The sequence below is a fragment of the Oncorhynchus masou genome, chromosome 21 (genome assembly GCF_036934945.1).
Source record: "Oncorhynchus masou masou isolate Uvic2021 chromosome 21, UVic_Omas_1.1, whole genome shotgun sequence".
In the NCBI taxonomy this organism is placed as follows: domain Eukaryota; kingdom Metazoa; phylum Chordata; class Actinopteri; order Salmoniformes; family Salmonidae; genus Oncorhynchus; species Oncorhynchus masou.
Window position 1 is genome coordinate 31,197,603 of NC_088232.1, and position 23,422 is coordinate 31,221,024.

The 23,422-nt window shown below is 42.7% G+C and overlaps 1 protein-coding gene across 1 annotated transcript in view; it reads left to right on the forward strand.

Annotated features, from left to right (window-relative positions):
* Nucleotides 1–1,301: 1,301 nt before the first annotated feature.
* Nucleotides 1,302–23,422, forward strand: part of LOC135508128 (estrogen receptor beta-like) — a 34,816-nt gene continuing 12,695 nt past the window's right edge. Inside the window, 1 exon segment of the mRNA XM_064928114.1 lies at nucleotides 1,302–1,590. Within this exon segment, the coding sequence (XP_064784186.1) occupies nucleotides 1,552–1,590 (39 nt within the window). The 5' untranslated portion in view covers nucleotides 1,302–1,551.

The following is a 23,422-nucleotide window of genomic DNA, read 5'->3' on the forward strand; positions in this document are numbered from 1 at the left end:
TACACTTCACAGTAACAGCACTTACAGTTGACCGGGGCAGCCCTAGCAGGGCAGAAATTTGACAAACTGACTTGTTGGAAAGGTGGCATCCTATGACGGTGCCACGTTCAAAGTCACTGAGCTCTTCAGGAAGACCATTCTTCCGCCAATGTTTTTCTATGGAGATTGTATGGCGATGTGCTTGATTTTATACACCTGTCAGCAAAGGGTGTGCTTTTTTTTTGCATTCTTGTTGAAATGAAACAGTGGCCAAAGGGACAATCCTGTTTAAGAGATGATGATTAGGCTGAGCTCTGGCTCTTGTCCAATTAACAAGCTTAAGGCCAATTAATCTTGATTAAATGTCAATGCACTCTCGATTAGTTATTGCAAACAATAGTATTCTGGTGAGGACTTAATATTAGGACAACAGATACGTGCGCACCGCTGCAGTGTATGAAACAGCGGCTCAGATTAGAGAGGGTGTTGAACCATTCTTGATATCCAATGGAAACTACTACTGCAGTGGTTCCTATTTATTTTTCATATTTTTAAAGAAACTCATTCCGGCTTTAAACATACTCTTGTAAGTTGTAATAAGTTGTAATAGTAGAATGCACAAGGTGCAATTTCAAAATTGGGTAGTGCATCATCAATTCCTCTTGTCATGTTAATCATTGCATACCTTGCTTAGAGAGCTATTTATAACTTATCAGAAATGTCCAGATCAACTAGCCCATATCAGCTAACATTTTTTTATTTAGTTTTTTTATCCCATAGATATTGTTGTAATTTTTTAGTTACTCAAATATCACATGAATACACATTAGATATGGCAAAATGTATAGAATTGCAGGAAATAAGCTTTCAACCTGCAAAATCCTCTGCACCAACAAGAAGGGTGTGGACAGTTTGAGAAGGGTGTGAAGAGTTTGTGTCCTGAACAGTGCTCGGGCCCAGGGTGAAAAAGTTTGGGAACCCTTGTACTACCATAACTGGCACTTAAATATTTTGTCTTGCCCATTGTCTCAAGGCTTAAAAATCCTTCTTTAACCCGTATCCTCCCCTTCATCAACACTGATTGAAGTGGATTTAACAAGTGACATCAATAAGGGATCACAGTTTTCATATGGATTCACCTGGTCAGTCTATGTCATGGAAAGAACAGGTGTTTCTAATGTTTTGTACACTCCATGTACTGTAGCTACACCGCTCTGAGACCACCATCCACGTGGAATGCACAGCCCGAACGCACACCTACAGTACCTCCCCACAATTCCCAACAAAGGCTTCTTCCCTGTTACGGGTCCTCAATTCATTTGGATGTGTTGACAGATGGTGAAATTTGTTTGAGCTCGGCTATGAAAGTCAACGGTCCAATATTCTAGAACACTGCTGCGCGCACGCGTACATGTTTTGGACTATAATAAACTTAGGCTGCGTTGCTGTTTCTTTTTCTGTTTTCTCTAGTTGTGCGAGTGTGCTCTAAGGTAACTCCACCGAAGCGCTGCAACCCTCGGCAGCTGGCATTTGGCTCAATTCACCGACTGGGAAAGAGGTCCCCGTCCACTGATGACAGGCTTGGCAGCAGATCAAACTACAAAGTGGCAGGTTGGTTTGATCAAACTATTGTTTGTATCCTATTGGCGTCTTTGAAATTGAGAAACAAAGTGAAAGTAAAAAGCTGAACATGATTGTATATAAGTGACAGCTAGATTATGTTGAAAAAGTTACTCACATAATTGTCATAGGCCTATATGAAATTACTAGCTAGCCTTTTACACTTTAATAGCGACACTGTGTTAAAGCGTTGTAAAATATTTTCTTTGATGTGTGATTTGGTAGAGTATCCAAGGCTATATTATTTCAGATCTATAACTCGTATTGTGCTCTGTGGATATCCTTAGGCTACTGTCAGTAAATCGATGAGACATTTCGTTTCGGCTACAGTTGTGATTTAGATTAACAGTAGTTTAAGATTTTATATACTATAGATTTGGTGACAAACATATAACAGATCTGGACTCATCAAGTTTAATTACAAGCTATATTATGCTATATGCTTGGCACACATTATTATATTTCACTAATCGGTAGCCTATATACTGTAGGCTACTCAGTGACACAGTAGCCTAGGCATTATTGCATACCCCTTTATAATGTAATGAATGTATTATTACTGCTGTAGTTGACCATTACAAACATTCCGGTACTACAATTTTGAAACACTTTAAATAGCAAATTGATCTAGACTTCCACGAAAAGAAACACATGAGCAATTTGAGAAACAACAAGAGGCATGTAAACTTAGCAAAGGCTTTAAAGAGGCATGCAATCTCGGATAATCAGAGGTTGAGAAGTGATATTTGGACAGTTGGGTTTGTCCGTGGGAGATAACATAGGTTGATAATATACCAGTAACTTAAGGCGATAAGAGACTCATACCCTTATTATGGCTGCCTGCCTGCTCCCTCCTCATTTAGAAAAGAACCCTGCCCAGATTGTGTGAAATAGAGGATGAATGGCTAGACGGGTTGTTTGCTTTGGTTGATTACCAGCAGAAGATCGCATTTAAATGTACAGATAGATTTGGATTTGGTATGGTTGTAAAAAAAATATACATATATTTTTTTTTAAATATTACCCACCAAAAATATTTGGTATTTGGTATGGATTTCAGATACAGAGGGCAGAACAATTGTTCCCTCACTAACAAGCAATTATAAGCTAATATTAGGCAAGTGTTAGCCTATTTAACCCTGGCTTGCATGCATCACATCACACCTATGACCAAAATGACAGCAAGTGCCTATTTGTTGCTAGTGTTATCTTATTTACACTGTTTTAAAACATATTTTTATGCACCCAAATGATATTTCCAATTCTCATCATCACATAAACAAAAATGGTCATATCAAAAATCAAACATGATTTACATTTGGCAATCTCCTCTGATAGCCTTGACACTGCTCACAGTGTAATAATAATCTTACTGTTACTGTGGGTTACTCTCCTTTCTACTTACAAATAACTTGACTGTGGGGGAGCTATGTGTGGGGGATGTCCTGTCATGTACAAAAATAATAACCCAACTGTGCATCCCCTTCCGTCCTCCTGCATTTCAACCACTTGAAACACATTCCGTTGGCAAGCACCTAAAACTCACCAAGGTCACGGTTTCAAAAAGCTGTCTTAGTTTGTACATTATCCAAAAACTAATACACCATGTTACTAAAACATGCCTCCATGCAGTAATCAAACACAGCCCTCACTGCAGACACACACTGGCACACAGCTACACACTCAGTCACTGGCAGTCATGCACATAAGGGCTGCTGTAGGAGTGTGTTGCGCTGCGCAGCCAGCTTTAGGCGTCAGGTTTCAACTTAAACCTCACACAATACTACAACATGCCCATCAGGGATAGTACTGTACATGCCAATGTGTTTACAACGAACCTCTTTAGTCGTGGTATTACATTATATGGTTGTCCATAACAGCTTGTCCTCCATTGCAAATGTTATCTCCTTTTCCATTCAGCCTTAAGCACAGTGACTAGGAAAAACTCCCTAGAAGGCAGGAACCTAGGCAGAAACCTAGAGAGGAACCAGGTTCTGAGGAATAAATTATCACAGGGCAATTTGAGGGAGGACACCAATAAACCATGTAGAAACCATCATTCAGAAGGGTTTACCATGTACAAACCAGGTCTATGTGGTTGATGTTTGAGTGGTGAGGCATAGCTGGTGTTATTTGGAGCTGGGTGGTTAAGCAGTGAGTAGTTGAGCTAGCTGCTACAGCACAGAGGTACAGTACAGTGGGGAAGGCTCTGGTGCGAGCCAGGTGTAGGAGCTCCAGTGACAGGTGACAGGTAAATTACCTCCAAGCTCTAGGTGCCATAATCAGCCTGTCTGCTCCACTCAACTGCACTCTGCTCGGCTCCACTCTCACAAGAGTTTTTACTCTACCAAAAGCAGCCCCTCAACTCCTCCTCCCGTGTAATTTGCTTACAAGGCTCGTTTTCTCTCCCTCCTTCAAATTGAGACAAGTCTTTTCTTGAGCGCTTACTTGTCAGTATTGAGGGAGAGCGAATGGAGGCTAAATGGGGCTGCTGTAGCTCTTTGTGTAGAGGTATGTGTCCCTGGCTCTTTGCCTCCATCTGAGAGGGAACGATGTGGGAGCATGGCTGACTTAATCATTCGGCTTTAATCACTCTCTCAATCACTATCTCCTCCACATTGTCTGACCAACATAGTCTGGAAATGTTCTAGAATGCAATCTTCTTAATAGATTCTTTTTTTTTTCCGAATTCACAATGCTTTTTCATTACGATTGACATTACTCCAACTGGTACAGTATTCTAAAGGCACTAACACTGAGGAAATGAGTGAATCATTGCTGACCTTTGTTCTCAGTGAATAATGGCAAAGGGCTCCTGAACCGCACTTTGATCTTAATGCTATCAAAACTGGTGGTGGGGGGAGTGTGCAATGAAAATATTCATTTTCTGATGTTCAATCTCTCCTTAGCAGCTAGAGAGAGAGCCCTGTACATGAAACTACCTGTACAGCTGAATATCCTGTGCACAAGAAAAATGTGTGCAAGTGAAATAAATGTGCAGTACTATCACTGAACAGTACCATTGTTTACAGGATAGGGGAGACCAGGGGTTGGTTGTCTCACAGGTTGGTTGTCATTGTGTTTATTACTCAAAATCCAGGGGGGCTATGCAATAATTCAAAGATAAAAATGTGTGTCCTCTATAGGAGAGGTCATCCATGTGGCCAATTCAGTCAGGATCACAAAACATGGAGGTGAGAGGAATATTAGCATTTTTCATGGGTGAAAGTAAATATGAATGTTATTTCTTTAATAAATAGTTGTATTCTGGGGGTATCCATAAACAATTACTGTTATTGAAAATAGTTAAGGAGAGCTTTATTGGGGGGGGGGGGGGCTGTCACATAGATGTTGGAGTTGACTGTCACAAACCGATAATGAATCCTCATTGTAACAATGTATCCAGAAAGCTAAATGTATTTTCCAGATGCTGAAAAGATGTCTATGTTTCACAAGTTTGGACAGCAGAGCACAGTACAGTCCAGTAGTTGAATTTAGCAGAGTACAGATCTGCGCACAGGGCCAGCTTAATGAAAGGGCTTATAGGGGCCCAGGAGCGAAAAGCCACAGGAGCCCACTCTCAATGTTCAAAATACACCAGAGAGCATAATTTAGCCACACAGGATCAATAGGTTCTAAAAAATAAAAGTGGATTAAGGTTTATCACACGCACATACAGGTAACTGCCAAACTAAAGGAAACACCAACATAAAGTGCCCTAATAGGACATTGGGCCACCACGAGCTGTCAGAACAGTTTCAATACGCCTTGGAATAGATTCTACAAGTGGACAGCAACCATCCAGGAAAATGCACCCCACACCATAATATATACTTTGTATCATCAGTTACTAAAGTGTTTCCTTTATTTTGGCAGTTACCAGTATGATTACAGTTGGCAGGGGTGCTTGTGTTGTGTTAATATATATATATTTTTATTACATTTTAGATAGGCCAGTTGAGAACAAGTTCTCATTTACAACTGCGACCTGGCCAAGATAGAGCAAAGCAGTGCAACACAAACAACACAGAGTTACACATGGGATAAACCAACGTACAGTCAATGACACAATAGAAAAGTCGATATACAGTGTGTGCAAATGTAGTAAGATTAGGGAGGTAAGGCAATAAATAGGCCATAGTGGCATAATAATTACTAATTACAATTTAGCAATTAGTGGTAGATGTGCAGAAGATGAATGTGCAAGTAGAGATACTGGGGTGCATAGGAGCAAAAAAATAAATAACAACATGGTGATGAGGTAGTTGGGTGGGCTATTTACAGATGGGCTATGTACAGGTGCAAATGATCAGTAAGCTGCTCTGACAGCTGATGCTTAAAGTTAGTGAGGGAGATATAAATCTCCAGCTTCAGTGATTTTTGCAATTTGTTCCAGTCATTGGCAGTCGAGAACTGGAAGGAAAGGCGGCCAAAGTAGGAGTTGGCTTTGGGGGTGACCAGTGAAAAATACCTGCTGGAATGCGTGCTACGGGTGGGTGCTGCTATGGTGACCAGTGAGCTGAGATAAGGCGGGGCTTTACCTAGCAAAGACTTATAGATGACCTGGGGACAGTAGGTTTGGCAACGAATATGAAGCGAGGGCCAGCCAATGAGAGCATACAGGTCGCAGTGGTGGGTAGTATATGGGGCTTTGGTGACAAAACGGATGGCATTGTGATAGACTACATCCAATTTGCTGAGTAGAGTGTAGGAGGCTGTTTTGTAAATGACCCTGCCGAAGTCAAGAATCGGTAGGATAGTCAGTTTTGCGAGGGTATATTTGACAGCATGAGTGAAGGATGCTTTGTTGCAAAATAGTAAGCCGATTCTAGATTTAATTTTGCATTGGAAGGAGAGTTTACAGTCTAACCAGACACCTAGGTGTTTGTAGTTGTCCACATATTCTAAGTCAGAACCTTTCAGAGTAGTGATGCAACATGGGCGGGTGAGTGCGGGCAGTGATCAGTTGAAGAGCATGCATTTAGTTCTGCTTGCATTTAAGAGCGGTTGGAGGCCACGGATGGAGTGTTGTATGGCATTGAAGCTCGTCTGGAGGTTTGTTAACACAGTGTCCAAAGATGGCTCATGAAATGTCTATAGGATTAAGGTCAGGGCTTTGTGATGGCCACTACAATACCTTGACTTTGTTGTCCTTAAGCCATTTTGCCACAACTTTGGAAGTATGCTTGGGGTCATTGTCCATTTGGAAGACCCATTTGTGACCAAGCTTTAACTTCCTAACTGATGTCTTGAGATGCTGCTTCAATATATCCACATCATTTTCCTACCTCATGATGCTATCTATTTTGTGACGTGCACCAGTCCCTCCTGCAGCAAAGCACCCCCACAACATGATGCTGCCACCACCGTGCTTCATGGTTGAGATGGTGTTCTTCAGCTTGCAAGCATCCCCCTTTTTCCTCCAAACATAACGATGGTTATTATGGCCAAACAGTTCTATTTTTTGTTTCATCAGACCAGAGGACATTTCTCCAAAAAGTACGATCTGTGTCCCCATTGTCACGACATCCGCCGAAGTCGGCTCCTCTCCTTGTTCGGTTGACGTCACCGGCTTTCTAGCCATCGCCACTCCATTTTTCATGTATCCATTTGTTTTGTCTTGTTCCCTGCAGACCTGGTTTTTATTCCGCAATAAATTCATATGTATTTATTCCTCTTTTCCCCATCATGTCTTTGTGTAGGATTGTTGGTGTTATGTGTATTTTGATATTGTGGATATTGTTACATGCATTACTTTTTGTCTATGTTCCTTGTTTTGGGCACATTTTATGTTTGGGCGCTGTCATTTTGACCGGAATAAAAAGTGTGCCTGTTCACTACACTCTGCTCTCCTGCACCTGACTTCGCCTCCGATACACACTCCTAACAGAATCCTACACCAACCATGGAGTCAGCAGGAGCAGGTACCCCGGTCAGAGGAGTCCAGGAACATGTCCAGGAACATGCGGCTATGCTACATCATCTCGGTGGCATGATGGATCGCGTTGTCTAGACCATGGACCGCTGGGAGAAACAGGAAGTCTCCGCCCTCATCTCATGCCTCTCGGGCAGAGCTCTGGAGTGGGCAAACGCCGTGTGGGGAGAGGAAGACGCTGTGTTGGACCACTTCAAGGAGTTTACCCGCCGTTTCCGGGCCGTCTTTGACCATCCGCCCGAAGGTAGAGCGGCGGGTGAACGACTCTTCCATTTGAGACAGGGGACGATGAGTGCACAAGATTTTGCACTGGAGTTCCGGTCCTTGGCCACCAGAGCAGGATGGAACAACAGGGCCCTTATCGACCACTATCGATGCAGCTTACGTGAGGACATCCGACGGGAGTTGGCCTGCAGGGATGCCACCACCACCTTTGACCAACTGGTGGATATGTCCATCCGGTTGGATAACCTGCTGGTCATCCATGGACGTCCTGAAGGGGCTCTGTCGGCTCCATTTCCCAGCATTTCCACTCCGGTGCCCATGGAGTTGTGAGGTGCTGTGCATAGGGAGGCTGGACGAGGGGCCTTCACGTGCACCATCTGAGGCCGCAGAGGGCACAATGTCGGTCGGTGCCGGGTTGGTCACTCTGGGAGTCGAGGCAGCAGGCAGGGCACTCTAACGTCACCCCAGGTGAGTATGCACCACTCTCATCCAGAGTCCTCTGTTGTTCACCTGTTTGTACCTGTTTGTTTCCCTGAGTTCTTCCCGCATTCCCAGCATAAGGCGCTTGTCGATTCAGACGCAGCTGGGAATTTTATTGACAGAGCATTAGCACTTAGTTTAGGGATCCCCATTATTCCTGTGGATAGACCTTTTCCGGTTCACTTTCTGGATAGTCGACCATTAGGGTCTGGGTGAATCAGGGAAGCCACCATCTTCCTAGCCATGGAGACGCAGGAGGTTCACGATGAGAGAATCTGCCTCTTTCTCATTGACTCTCCTACGTTTCCCATGGTACTAGGCCTTCCCTGGTTGGCTCGTCTGTAAGAAGAAGGCGACTCAATTACCACCCCATTGACTGGGGGATTGTGCAATAAATCACCTTGTAGACACTGTACTTCCCAGGAGTCACGTGTATCCCCTGTCGCAAGCGGAGATGGTGGCTATGGAGACATGTGTTTCTGAATCCCTGCGTCAGGGGTACATTCGGTCCTCCACTTCACCCGCCTCCTCGAGTTTATTTTTTGTGAAGAAGAAGGATGGAGGTCTGCGCCCGTGCATTGATTATAGAGGTCTCAATCAAATCAAGGTGTGGTACAGTTATCCACTACCTCTCATCGCCAAGGCGATTGAGTCAATGCATGGGGCGTGCTTCTTCATTAAACTGGATCTCAGGAGTACGTACAATCTGGTGCGTACCCGAGAGGGAGACGGTGTTTAGTAACACCTCAGGGCAGTACCTCGCCATGCCGTATGGGTTGATGAATGCTCCATCAGTCTTCCAATCCTTTGTAGATGAGATTTTCAGGGACCTACACGGGCAGGGTGTAGTGGTGTATATCGATGACATTCTGATATACTCGGCTACACGCGCTGAGCATGTGTCCTTGGTGTGCAAGGTACTTGGACGACTGTTGGATCATGAACTGTACGGCAAGGCTGAGAAATGCCTGTTCTTTCATCAGTCTGTCTCCTTCCTGAGGTATCGCATTTCCACCTCAGGGGTGGAGATGGAGAGTGACCGCATAGCAGCCGTGCGTAATTGACTTTTGTACCTGTTTCCTCCAGCATCTTCACAAGGTCCTTTGCTGTTGTTCTGGGATTGATTTGCACTTTTCGCACCAAAGTACATTAATCTCTAGGAGACAGAACGCGTCTCCTTCCTGAGCGGTATGACGGCTGTGTGGTCCCATGGTGTTTCTACTTGCGTACTATTGTTTGTACAGATGAACGTGGTACCTTCAGGCTTTTGAAAATTGCTCCCAAGGATGAACCAGACTTGTGGAGATCTAGAATTGTTGGCTGATTTCTTTTGATTTTCCCATGATTTTTCCCATGATGTCAAGCAAAGAGGTACAGGGTTTGAAGGTAGGCCTTGAAATACATCCACAGGTACACCTCCAATTGACTCAAATTATGTCAATTAGCCTATCAGAAGCTTCTAAAGCAATGACATCATTTTCTGGAATTTTCCAAGCTGTTTAAAGGCACACTCAACTTAGCGTATGTAAACTTCTGACCCACTGGAATTGTGATACAGTGAAATATAAGTGAAATCTGTCTGTAAACAATTGTTGGAAAAATTACTTGTCTCATGCACAAAGTAGATGTCCTAACCGACTAGCCAAAACTATAGTTTGTTAACAAGATATTTATGGAGTGGTTGAAAAACGAGTTTTAATGACTCCAACCTAAGTGTATGTAAACTTCAGACTTCAACTGTATAATCCATAGAAGGGTTTTGGAACCTATTCCCTTAGCAATTTGGGCACACTAGAGATGGCTGCCAGTCCTGATTCAAATTGGAAATGCCATCTATGGATTATTTTTCAATGGTTGGTTGCTATCAGTTAGTCTTTTGCAAATTTCAAAATACAATCTTGAGAAAAACACAGTTTGGAAAGCAAATGCCTACTGCTGAAAAGAGAAGACTTATCTGTCTGTAGAACCAATAGATTTGATTGTTTCTCAACAACTCCCTATTTTGAGCAAACAGCATAGTCCCGGGGCCTATGATTTGTGACTTTGCAGTACAGTGCAGTTAAATTCAGTAGAGTCTAGTAGAGTTAAATTCAGCAGAGTACAGCACAGTACAGTGCAGGACAGTACAGTTTAATTCAGTGGTGTACAGTAGAGCAAAGTAGAGTACAGTACAGTACAGCTGAGTCTAATTCAGCAGAGTAGAGCAGGGGTTTTCAAACCTTTTAATGTTAAATGAATTCTCACAAAAGTATTGCACTAAGCCTTTACTAGTCTTGTATTAGCCATGAGGCTGAGAGAAAAAAAATAACCGTTTTAAAGCAAATTTCCTGCTATTCTACACATTTTGCTATGACTTATGTCCAGTTCATATGCTCTCTGAACAGGGCTGGTTCTAGGATTTGGGGCCCCTAACTAGCTTTTGATTGTGGGCCTCTGGAAATAATAATAATAATAATAATTGGGTAAAGGGTCCCCTGGAGGTCAGGGCTCCGTGGCACATCCCCTGCGTGCCCCTCAGTAATAAGGCCTTGACTACCACTGGTGTAAAGAGTGAGACAGAAAGTGCAAACGCTATTTGCATATTGATGGGATACTGAAATATAACTGGTTAAAACATGTTTTTTTTTATTGTTGTTCCACGGACTCCCTAGCCCCCCCCCCCCCCCCCCCCAGTTTGAAAACCTCTGGAGTAGAGTACGGTATATTACAGTACAGATACATATGAACATTAAATTATATTTTTTCTTACAGGTGGCTTTAGTGTAGATTAAATTATTTCAGTTTGAAGTAATTGTTAGCTGGGCAAACTATATTTTCAGAGGAGCTTCCCCAACACTGGGTATTAAGCACATTCATAACTGTTTTATAACACCTCAAATTAATGTCACTTTACTTAAGTTGTCTGTGCAATGGCATATGACATGGTTATGAACATAGCCACAGGAAGTAGGGGTGCTGAGGGTGCTGCAGCACTTCATGAAAAATCTGAATAAAATGATTTATGTATATATACTGTATATATGTAAATACAGTGCCAGTCAAAATATTAGACACACCTACTCATTCCAGGGTTTTTCTTCATTTTTAATATTTCCTGCATTGTAGAATAATAGTGAAGACATCAAAACTATGAAATAACACATATGGAATCATGTAGTAACCAAAAAAGTGTTAAACAAATCAAAATTAATTTTATATATGAGATTCTTCAAAGTAGCCTCCCTTTGCCTTGAAGACAGCTTTGCATACTGTATATGAATATTCATAAAACAAAATACAAAATAAAATTCACTGTGCCTTTACTAGTCCTTTATTAGCAGACTGATATAGATGTCTTTAGTGCTGGGAAAACATTTTTTCAGTATCTCTGCTTTGGCAAAAAGGGTAGTTGTATAATTAAGAACAGAACATCTTTCAGGATTCAATTGTTGGAATTGTAAGAGTTATTGAATAACTCTTACAATAAAAACAATCCACAATACAGTAATTGAGTCCATTGAGACATCAAGTGGTTTGTGATGATTTGATATGATGATTTGGCTCAGTTGGTAGAGGATGGTGCTTGCTAGGGTTTGTCACGCTGGCATAAATGATTCAGGAGACAGGCGCAGTCTGGGTGGTATGGATTTTTATTACACCCAAATTACGGCATGCTGTGTAAGGGCACAGTGACAAAGACCAAACAAACACATAACAAAACACAGGGTTGAAACCCAAACAAAAGAGCGAGGAGTATTTCTAATAAATAACACGCACACAATGATTAACACACAGGAGGAGACCCGTAATCATCTGCGCAATCCACAATGGCACGAAAGCTAAAACACAGCACAGGTACTCACACGCACCAACGGACATTGTAACAATAATTGACAGCACTATGGTGAACAAAGGGCACATATATGCAAATACAATTTGTGGGAATAGGGGCCAGGTGTGCGCAATGAAAGTTCCAGATGGATCGTGACAGGGTTGTGGGTTCGACTCCCATGGGGGACCTGTATGAAAATGTATGCACTCACTACATTTACTAAAATGTAAAAGGAATGAATAGACCATTTTGGTATTCACATGTGTTTGCAAAGTATTTCAAGAAACTGGAAATCATATCAAGCAAGTATTTTCATATTCCACAATTATCAGATTAACTGTTTTGTACAGATAATTATCAGACTCAAATTACAAATGCTGGTAAACACAAAATGCATTACATTTATATTTTTTCACAAAAGTAGTGCACTGGACCTTTACTAGTCCTGTATTAGAGGGCCAATATAGACGTGTGTAGCGTGGGCATTTTCAATATTTTACAGTGCATTCGAAAAGTACTCAGACCCCTTGACTTTTTCCACATTTTGTTACATTACAGTCTTTTTCTAAAATGGATTTATTCGTTTTTCCCCCAAAACAATCTCCACACAATACCGCATGATGACAAAGCAAAAACTATCAGTACTCAAGATAAGACACAGATGCAGACAGTTCGAATCAGAGTGGTTTCTTGACAAAACGGCGCAGGCAAACAACAGGTCAAGGGCAGGCAGAAGTCAGTAATCCAGGGCAGAGTCAGTAAGGTACAGTACGGCAGGCAGGCTCGGGGTCAGGGCAGGCAGACTGGTAAAAACCGGAAGAACTAGAAAACAGGGACTAGAGAGAACAGGAGTACCAGAAAAAAAACACGCTGGTAGGCTTGACGACACAAGACGAAACGGCAACAGACAAACAGAAGACACAGGTATGAAAGAGAACACAGAGGGCTGTGAGACAGAGGTATCCTTGAAACATGAAAAGTGGAATGTGTGCGGGGCAACAGAAGATGAACAGCAGAGGGGCTAAGAATCTTTGAGATGGGGAAAGGGGCGATAAAACGGAGGGAAAGTTTGAGGGACTCCACCCGGAGGGGAAGATCCCGAGTGGACAGCCATACCCTCTGCCTAAGATGATAATGGGGAGCCGTGGTCCGGTGGCGGTCCGTGCGTCGTCGATACCAGGAGATGATCTTGAGAAGAGCAGACCGGGCTCTCTTCCAGGTCCGGCGACAGCAAGCGGACGAACATCTAGGCCGAGGGTATACTGACTTCCTCTTGCTCATGGAAGAGCAAGGGCTGATAACCCATCGAACACACGAAAGGCAAGAGACCAGTGGCTGAGCAGGGGAGGGTGTTGTGGGCGTATTCCACCCACACGAGTTACTGGCTCCAGCTGGTGGGGTTGACAAAGACAAGGCAACGAAGAGTCGTCTCCAGGTCCTGATTGGCTTGCTCCAACTGGCCGTTAGACTGGGGGTGAAACCCGGAAGACAGGCTGCCGACAACCCAATGAGTGTGCAAAACGCCTTCTAGAACCAGGACGAGAACTGAGGACCACAGTCGGAGACCATGTCCACCGGATGTCCATGGGGGGAGTGCAGGGATATATATGACCAGGGACAGTGAGGGACAGGAAGTGGTTGAAGGAGACCAGGTGGAGCTTGCTGACGAGTCTTATTCTGAGCACAGACAGTGCAGGCGGCAACGAACGAGGAGACCAAAAGCGTTGTTGCACAAAGGCCAGGTTCCGTCGGGAGCCAGGGTGGCAGGCAAGCCTGGAGGAATGAGCCCATTTCAGGACCGGGCAGTGGGCAGCATCTGGTTAGCCGGGCCCCCTCCCCACCCGTGGTCCAGCTGGGAATGCTGCGCCTCACGGACCTGGTTCTCTATTCCCCAGATGAGTGCAGCCACCAGACATGAGGTAGGGGATGGTTAAGTTGAACCGAGTGAAAAGCAGGGCCCATCGAGCTTGCCTGGAGTTGAGACGCTTGGCGGTGTGGAGATATTCCAGGTTCTTGTGGTCCGTCCACACAATGAATGAATGATCCACCCCCTCTAACCAGTGCCTCCACTCCATCTTCCCAGCAAGTAGGTCCTGATTTCCCACATCATAATTCCTCTCCGTGGAGAAGGAGGATCAGGGATGCAGGTCCAAGGCAGAATGCTGGGACAGGACAGCCCCCACTCCGATGTCCGAAGCATCAACCTCCACCACGAACTAACGGGATGGGTCCAGATGGATTAATATGGGGAGCTGTGGTGAATTAAAAAAACATATATATTGAACCTTTATTTAACTAAGCAAGTCAGTTAAGACAAATTCTTATTTACAATGACGGCCTACCAGGGAACGGTGGATTAACTGCCTTGTTCAGATGCAGAACGACAGATGTTTACCTTGTCAGCTTGAGGATTCGATCCAGCAACCTTTCGGTAACTGGCCCACTAACGCTCTAACCACTAGGCTACCTGAAGCGGTGCTTTAGGTCCAGGTCGCCCGGTCAGCAGCTGGGGACCATGTGAACTGAACCTTGGGAGAGGTGAGTGCTGAAAGGGGGGAAGCCAGGGTGCTGTAACCCTGACTAAAATGGCGATAGAAATGGGAAAATCCCAGTAATCAATGCTGCTGCATTCTGGACGTGGGTTGGGGCCAATCCACCAATGCTCTCAACCTTCCGGGATCCATCTTCACATTACAAGCAGCAATGATGTATCCTAGGAAGAAGATGGTGGAACGATTGAATTTGCATTTTTCTGCTTTAACAAAAAGATGGTTCTCCAGGAGACGCTAGAGGACTTGTCGGACATGGAGAAAGTGTTCCTAAGCTGAGCGGGAAAAGATGAGGATGTCGTCAAGGTAGAAGAACACGAACCGGTTCAACGCGTCACGGAGAACATCGTTATCCAGGGCCTGGAAAACAGCAGGAGCGTTGGTCAGACTGAATGGCATCACCAGGTATTCGTAGTGTCCACTAGCCATGTTGAAGGCTGTCTTCCACTTGTCACCTTCCCATAGCCGCACCAGATGGTAGGCGTTCCTCAGGTCCAATTTAGAGAAAATGATTCACCCCTGGAGCTGTCGAAAGCCAAGGCGATTAGTGGGAGCGGGTAGCGGTTCATAACCGTGATGTCATTAAGGCCCCGGTAGTCGATTCCACAAAGACGAATCCTGCTGAAAACTTCCCGGAGGTCCTGGTACTCCGTGGAGAGGTCCGAGGCTTCTTCCGAGCCCACAGAAAGAATTCCCGGGGCAGGCTGCTCCGACTTCAGGCAATGAGCATAGCAGAATGGGATCCAGCCCATGATAACACCAGCAGTCCAGTCGATAAGGGGATTGTGTCGCTGGAGCCATGAAAACCCTAACACCACGGGTACCCGAGGAGACTTATTGAGCATGAACTGCATAGACTCACTGTGGTTTCCTGACACTCACAGGTTGATATGAGTAGTATTGTGGGTGACTCTGCCTATAGAGCACCCATCCAGCGCTATAATGTCCATGGGAGTGGAGAGGGGCTGAGTGGGGATGCCCAGCTTTGACACCAGGATGGTGTCCATGAAACGCTCATAGGCCCCAGAGTCAATAAGTACCCGGAGAGATTTCGACTGGTCGCCCCAGAGCAGGATGGCATGGAGAGGGGTACAAGTAAGGGGAGAAGGAAAATTCTCTGTATGGCTCACCAGAGTATTCATACCTACTGATGAGCATGATCTTTTAATGGACAGGTAAACACTTAATGACCGGTAGTCCCGCATTACAGACAACTCTTAGTGTTAAGTCTGCGTAAACGTTCGGCTGGAGACAATCTAGCTCTGCCGAGTTTCATCGGCTCTCATGGGAATTCGGGTAACCTCGGATTATCTTGGGAACATAGATGCCGGGGACTTCCTGGATCCTTGGGCGAGCGAGTGGGACCTGAATCAGACCTCCTCTACATCCTACGTTCCCATAGTCGCCCATCGATCCAGATGGTCAAAGCGATGAGCAAATCGAGATCCAATTCTCGGGCCGACTCTTTTCTCTGTATATATCAATGATGTTGCTCTTGCTGCGGGCGATTCCCTGATCCACCTCTACGCAGACGACACCATTCTATATACTTCCGGCCCGTTCTTGGACACTGTGCTATCTAACCTCCAAACGAGCTTCAATGCCATACAACACTCCTTCCGTGGCCTCCAACTGCTCTTAGACGCTAGTAAAACCAAATGCATGATTTTCAACCGATCGCTGCCTGCACCCGCATGCCCGACGAGCATCACCACCCTGGATGGTTCCGACCTTGAATATGTGGACATCTATAAGTACCTAGGTGTCTGGCTAGACTGTAAACTCTCCTTCCAGACTCATATCAAACATCTCCAATCGAAAATCAAATCAAGAGTCGGCTTTCTATTCCGCAACAAAGCCTCCTTCACTCACGCCGCCAAACTTACCCTAGTAAAACTGACTATCCTACCGATCCTCGACTTCGGCGATGTCATCTACAAAATTGCTTCCAACACTCTACTCAGCAAACTGGATGCAGTTTATCACAGTGCCATCCGTTTTGTCACTAAAGCACCTTATACCACCCACCACTGCGACTTGTATGCTCTAGTCGGCTGGCCCTCGCTACATATTCGTCGCCAGACCCACTGGCTCCAGGTCATCTACAAGTCCATGCTAGGTAAAGCTCCGCCTTATCTCAGTTCACTGGTCACAATGGCAACACCCATCCGTAGCACGCGCTCCAGCAGGTGTATCTCACTGATCATCCCTAAAGCCAACACCTCATTTGGCCGCCTTTCGTTCCAGTACTCTGCTGCCTGTGACTGGAACGAATTGCAAAAATCCCTGAAGTTGGAGACTTTTATCTCCCTCACCAACTTCAAACATGTGCTATCTGAGCAGCTAACCGATCGCTGCAGCTGTACATAGTCTATTGGTAAATAGCCCACCCTTTTTCACCTACCTCATCCCCATACTGTTTTTATTTATTTACTTTTCTGCTCTTTTGCACACCAGTATCTCTACCTGTACATGACCGTCTGATCATTTATCACTCCAGTGTTAATCTGCAAAATTGTAATTATTCGCCTACCTCCTCATGCCTTTTGCACACAATGTATATAAACTCCCCTTTTTTCTACTGTGTTATTGACTTGTTAATTGTTTACTCCATGTGTAACTCTGTGTTGTCTGTTCACACTGCTATGCTTTATCTTGGCCAGGTCGCAGTTGCAAATGAGAACTTGTTCTCAACTAGCCTACCTGGTTAAATAAAGGTGAAATAAAAAAAAAATAATAATTTAAAAAAATCCGTAGGCATCTCCCGGGCTGCGAGCTGTAGTTGTACAGTGTTATGAAAATGTGACAGAGAGAATATGCCTGTGAATCATCCAGAGCTTCAACCAAATACAACGCTCAATTGACCTTGATGAATCGTGCTTTGTCCAAATCATTGCTTGTGGTTTGGGTGATTGGTAGCTGCTAGATAACTCTCTTCCCCTTTCCCAGGCATCCTTTGACTGGGGATGGGGCTGTCAAGAGTCAATTATCTTAGTCGGTATTCAGAGTAAATTATACCTTTAAAGATGGTATAGTGCAGGGGTATTCAACTTTCCCTATGAGGTCCAGAGCGTGCTAGTTTTCTGTTCTACCTGATAATTAGTTGCACACACATGGTGTCCCAGGTCTAAATCAGTCCCTGATTAGAGGGAAACAATGAAAAATGTAGTGGAACTGACTTTGAGGTCCAGAGTTAAGTTTGAAGGGTGTAGTGTGTTTGAAACAAGAACTCTTACCTTCAGACGGTCAGAGGTTTGAAGTTGTTTTTGCTAAGCATCCAACTTGCTGTTTGCAATGTTTTTTGGGGGAATTTTTTCTCTCTCTCACAAAAGTAGTGCACTTGGCCTGGTTGCATAAAACATCTTAAATGTTTCCCTTAATAACCTCTTGAAGCTAGGGGGCACTATTTTTATGTTTGGAAAAATAAAGTTTCCAAAGTAAACGGCCTATTTCTCAAGACCAGATGCTAGAATATGCATATAATTGACAGATTAGGATAGAAAACACTCTAAAGTTTCCAAAACTGTCAAAATATTGTCTGTGAGTATAACAGAACTGATATTGCAGGCGAAACCTGAGGAAAATCAAACTAGGAAGTGGCTTCTATTTTGAAAGCTCAATGTTCCATAGCCTGCCTTCGCTCCATTTAAAGGGATATCAACCAGATTCCTTTTCCTATCGCTTCCTCAAGGTGTCAACAGTTTTTAGACATTGTTTCAGGCTTTTATTTTGAAAAATGAGCGAGAAAGATAACATTGCGTCAGGTGTTCGCATGAGTTTTGCTCGCGCAACAGAGTTTGGGCAGCCATTGCCTCTCCCTCTCCTACTGATAAAGACAGTTGTGGTTGATATATTATTGATTATATATTTTAAAAACAACCTGAGGATTGATTATAAAAAACGTTTGACATGTTTCTGTGGACATTACAGATATTATTTGGAATTTTCGTCTGCATTGCCATGACTGCTCTTTCCTTTGGATTTCTGAACATAACGCTCCAAACAAACGGAGGTATATGGGATATAAAAATAATCTTTATGGAACAAAAGGAACATTTATTGTGGGCGTCTCGTGAGTGAAAACATCCAAAGTTCATCAAAGGTAAACAATTAATTTGATTGCTTTTCTGATTTTCGTGACCGAGCTACTTGATGCTAAGTGTACATAATGTTTTGTCGAGCGATCGATAAACGTACACAAACGCTTGCATTGCTTTCGCTATAAAGCATATTTTCTAAATCTGAGACGACAGGTGAATTAACAAAAGGCTAAGCTGTGTTTTGCAATATTGCACTTGTGATTTCATGAATATAAATATTTGTAGTAATATTATTTGAATGTGGTGCTATGCAATTCAGTGGTTGTTGATGACAATTATCCCGCTACATGGATGGGTAGCGTCAAGAAGTTCCCTTAAGTGTTTTACCTAAAGGAGTAATTTTATCCATACTGAATGAAGCACTTAAGGGACCTCATCGGCACTATTAACTTTTTCACTTAATTTAAGGAAGAAATTTGACTTAAAATGTTTGGTGCAACTGACTTAAAGTTAAGGAAACTTTAAAGGAAAAGAACAGGGGGGAATTAACATACAATGTTTTATACAACTGGGCCCTGAGCCTTTACTAGTCCTGTATTAGTGAACCAATATAGTCGTTTTCGCTTTTTTCTGCAGAATGTACAGCTAGAAATGTATTGATCAAATATGACTGTCAGATAGATTGGAATAGTATAGAAGATTGTGTTCTCTATTAATTATATTTCTACAGCCCTGCCATTAGTTGAAGGAAGCCAATCCAAAAGTTTCTGAAAAGTAGTCACTTCCTGAGATCTGTATTCAAATAGTTTAAAAAAGTTGTTATATTTGGGATATGTATTCAAATAGTTTTAGTCACCCCCAATAGTTTTTTCCTTTCCACAAAGTATAGTTAAATCTATAGTTATCCCAGGCCTGGCATGGTGTTCTCTCTTGGTAAGAACATTCCATCTTCCAAGTATATAGTCTTATTAACAGAGCTGGCACCATGACCTTTGACATGTGATGCAGTGCTGGGTTTACCATGGACCTCTGCCAGGCTGCAGGTTCAACAACTAGACTGTCTGTCCAAAGACCACACCACTGGATTGCCAGCATTTGACAAAACATCGGGCCGTTCAGACTGTCAATAGTATCCATATCCTCAGCATGTAAACGTAAGTGACTCAGTCCATTCTTATATGTTCTGTATGTTAATTAAAAAATATGTATTTGAGATTTTGGGGAAGAAATATGTTGGAATATTTTTGTTTTACGTTGTAATTTAATATTGATTTTATTTTTAAGATGAGTAGAAATAAACAACATTGTCCCTACATCTGAATGTTGAGTTCCACAGGCTTGGTCTCATATTGAGGTTTGTGATGATGTGAAATACAAAAGCGTAGTATGGGCTATAGTTAATTAAATGTAAAGTCCCCATATTTGGGGAACTTATTAGGATTATTTTATTCAATTTAGTCTGGAACAAGAACGGTAGCCCATATCTGCAAAAGCAGGGTGTCTGCGGAAAGCTGAGTATCTTGGCTATTGATTAGCGCCTTCAAATATTTTATGTGACTTACTACCAAAAATGGGCATACGAATGTATAAAGGGAGGCCGAGCTGATGACATAATTTCAAGACGACTGCTACCTATATTCCGGTTTGCGTTGTGAAGCATAAACAAAATAAACACAGAATATGTTGATTCACACCAAAAGCCGGGACTCCACAGATCATGGGGATATCTTATTTGTCTGACTGTGAACAACCATTATTGATCACCAGCCCGAGAGTCAAAATGTTTATTTTAGACAACGTTTTCACCAAATAGCAAAAATCTTACAAGGTAAGCTTTGATTTGGTCTGTGTTTGAGCTAGAGCTACATGGGAGGTATCAAATTCATCCTTTGGTTGGTAGGAATACATCTAGCCTATTGTCAATCATGATGTATGACTTAATAGCAACATTTATCTTTGCGCATGAAAAATATGATGTCTGCTTACATTACACGGGATTGGCTACTATGGCACCTTGACAGTCTCTTGTAGCCAATGAGATAAGCTTTCCAGGGATATGCAGTTGACCTGGGTGGGACAAAGCAAGGCCTAGAACCTTTTATGCGTAATGCGAACTATTGCTTCCTGGCTCAGAGACTTGAAAATGTACCGTGACCACACCTGACACAACTTACTAAAACATCTGCCCATTTCTAGTTAAGTCAATCAATCCCTTTTTTGCTGATTTTGTTCAGTTTCCAACTCTATTCATCAATAATTCACTTATAGCTTGTCAATGACAGATTACTTTCAAATTTTAAAATACAAAAAAAATGTTATTTTGTGTGCGTTTGATCTTGTGTATTCTGAACTATGTAACTCCTATCTATCTTCTGATCATTTCCTCACAATCTCCCAGATGTCTTCTTTCCAAATATACTAAGTTTTTGCCTTTACATTTAAGAGGTTTAAGAGTTATCCCACCCAGTCTTGACTGGATGGTTTTAGATCAAGCTATAAGTATGGAACTGATCTAAATAAGAATTGACCCTCAGCAACTTCAGGTGAAATACTTTGATTGGGTGAGTTTCCTGGGCATGTGCTGGAATGGACATATTTACTCTGAATTCATGTGTGGGCCTGTTTTTGTGTGAATGGAAATGGAAACCTAACCAATGCCTGTCCTCAGCCCGCGGCCTGTGCTGTTGGTAGCTGTGCTGTTGGTAGCTGTGCAGTTGGCACCTGTGTTATCCACTCTGACACTGATTAACGTGCTGATGGCCTGTTTGTCACAGCCTACAGTGCCTTCAGAAAGTATTCACAAGCATGGACTTTTTCCACATTTTGTTGTATTACAGCCTGAATTTAAAATGGATAAAATTTAGATTTTTGGCCTACACACAATACCCCATAATGTCAAAGTGGAATTATGTTTCTAGAAATGTTTACAAAGTAATTTTAATTGAAAAGCTGAAATGTCTTGAGTCAAAGTATTCAACCCCTTCGTTATGGCAAGCCAAAATAAGTTCAGGAGTAAACATTTGCTTAACAATTTACATGATAAGTCACATGGACTCACTCTGCACCCCACACATACAACGATCTGTAAGATCCCTCAGTCGAGCAGTGAATTTCAAACACAGATTCAACCACAAAGAACATGGAGGTTTTCCAATGCCTCGCAAAAAAAAACAGACATTGAGCATGAAGTTATTCATTACACTATGGATGGTGTATCAATACACCCTGTCACTGCAAAGATACAGGTGTCCTTACTAACTCAGTTGCTGGGGAGGAAGGAAACCGCTCAGGTATTTCACCATAAGGCCAATGGTGACTTTAAAATGGTTACATAGTTTAATGGCTTTGATAGGAGAAAACTAAGGATGGATCAACAACATTGTAGTTACTCCACAGTGCTAACCTAATTGACAGAGTGAAATGAAGCAAGATTGTACAGAATAAAAATATTACAAAACATGCATCCTGTTTGCAAATTAATACAGCAAAAAAATGTGGCAAAGCAATGAACTTTTTGTCCTGAATAAAAGTGTTGTTTGGGGCAAATCCAATAAAACACATTACCGAGTACCACTCTATTTTCAAGCATCGTGGTGGCTGCATCTTGTTATGGGTATGCTTGTAATCGTTAAGGACTGGGGAGTTTTCCAGGATAAAAAATACTTAGAATGGAGCGAAGGACAGGCAAAATCCTAAAGGAATCCAGTTTAGTATGCTTTCCACCAGACACTGGGAGACGACCTTTCACCTTTCAGCAGGACAATAACCTAAAACACAAGGCCAAAGGTGCACTGGAGTTGCTTACCAAGAAGACAGCGAATGTTCCTGAGTGGCGAAGTTACAGTTCTGACTTAAATCTGTTTGAAAAGCTTTGGCAGGAATTGAAAATGGTTGTCTAGCAATGATCAATTTGATAGAGCTTGAAGAATTTTGAGAAGAATAATGTATAAATGTCGTACAGACCAGGTGTGCAAAGCTTTCAGAGACTTACCCAGAAAGACTCAGCTGTAATCACTGCCAAAGGTGATTTCTAATATGTATTGACTCGGGTGTGAATACTTATGTAAATGAAATACCTAAATGCTGTATTTAATTTTCAATATATTTGAGAAAAAAAATGAAAAACCTGTTTTCATTTTGTCTCTGTGCTATTGCGTGTAAATACATCTGTTTAATCCATTTTGAATTCATGCTGTAACACAACAAAATGTGGATGAAGTCAAGGGATATGAATACTTTCTGAAGGCACTGTATGTACAGCCTTACGTAAGGCCCTGTAACGGCTTTCCTCTTCCTCTTCTGAGGAGGAGTAGCAAGGATCGGACCAATGCACAGCGTTGTAAGTGTCCATATCGATACTTTATTTACATGAACACTAAACTACAAAATAACAACGTGAAATACCGAAACAAACGAAACAGTCCCGTGTGGCACAAACACTTGACACGGAAAATAATCACCCACAACTCAAAAGTGAAACCAGGCTACCTAAGTATGATTCTCCATCAGGGACAACGATTGACAGCTGCCTCTGATTGAGAACCATACCAGGCCAAACACAGAAATCTCAAAAAGGAACATAGACAACCCACCCAACACACGCCATGACCATACTAAAACAAAGACATAACAAAAGAACTAAGGTCAGAACGTGACAGGCCCACACGTCCAGTACATACCATATGTACAGAACACATCTACCTATACACATAAAAAGCACACTTTTCCCAAGGAAGATTGTAACAATTTTAATATACCATGTTACTTAATGTTGCACCTATTT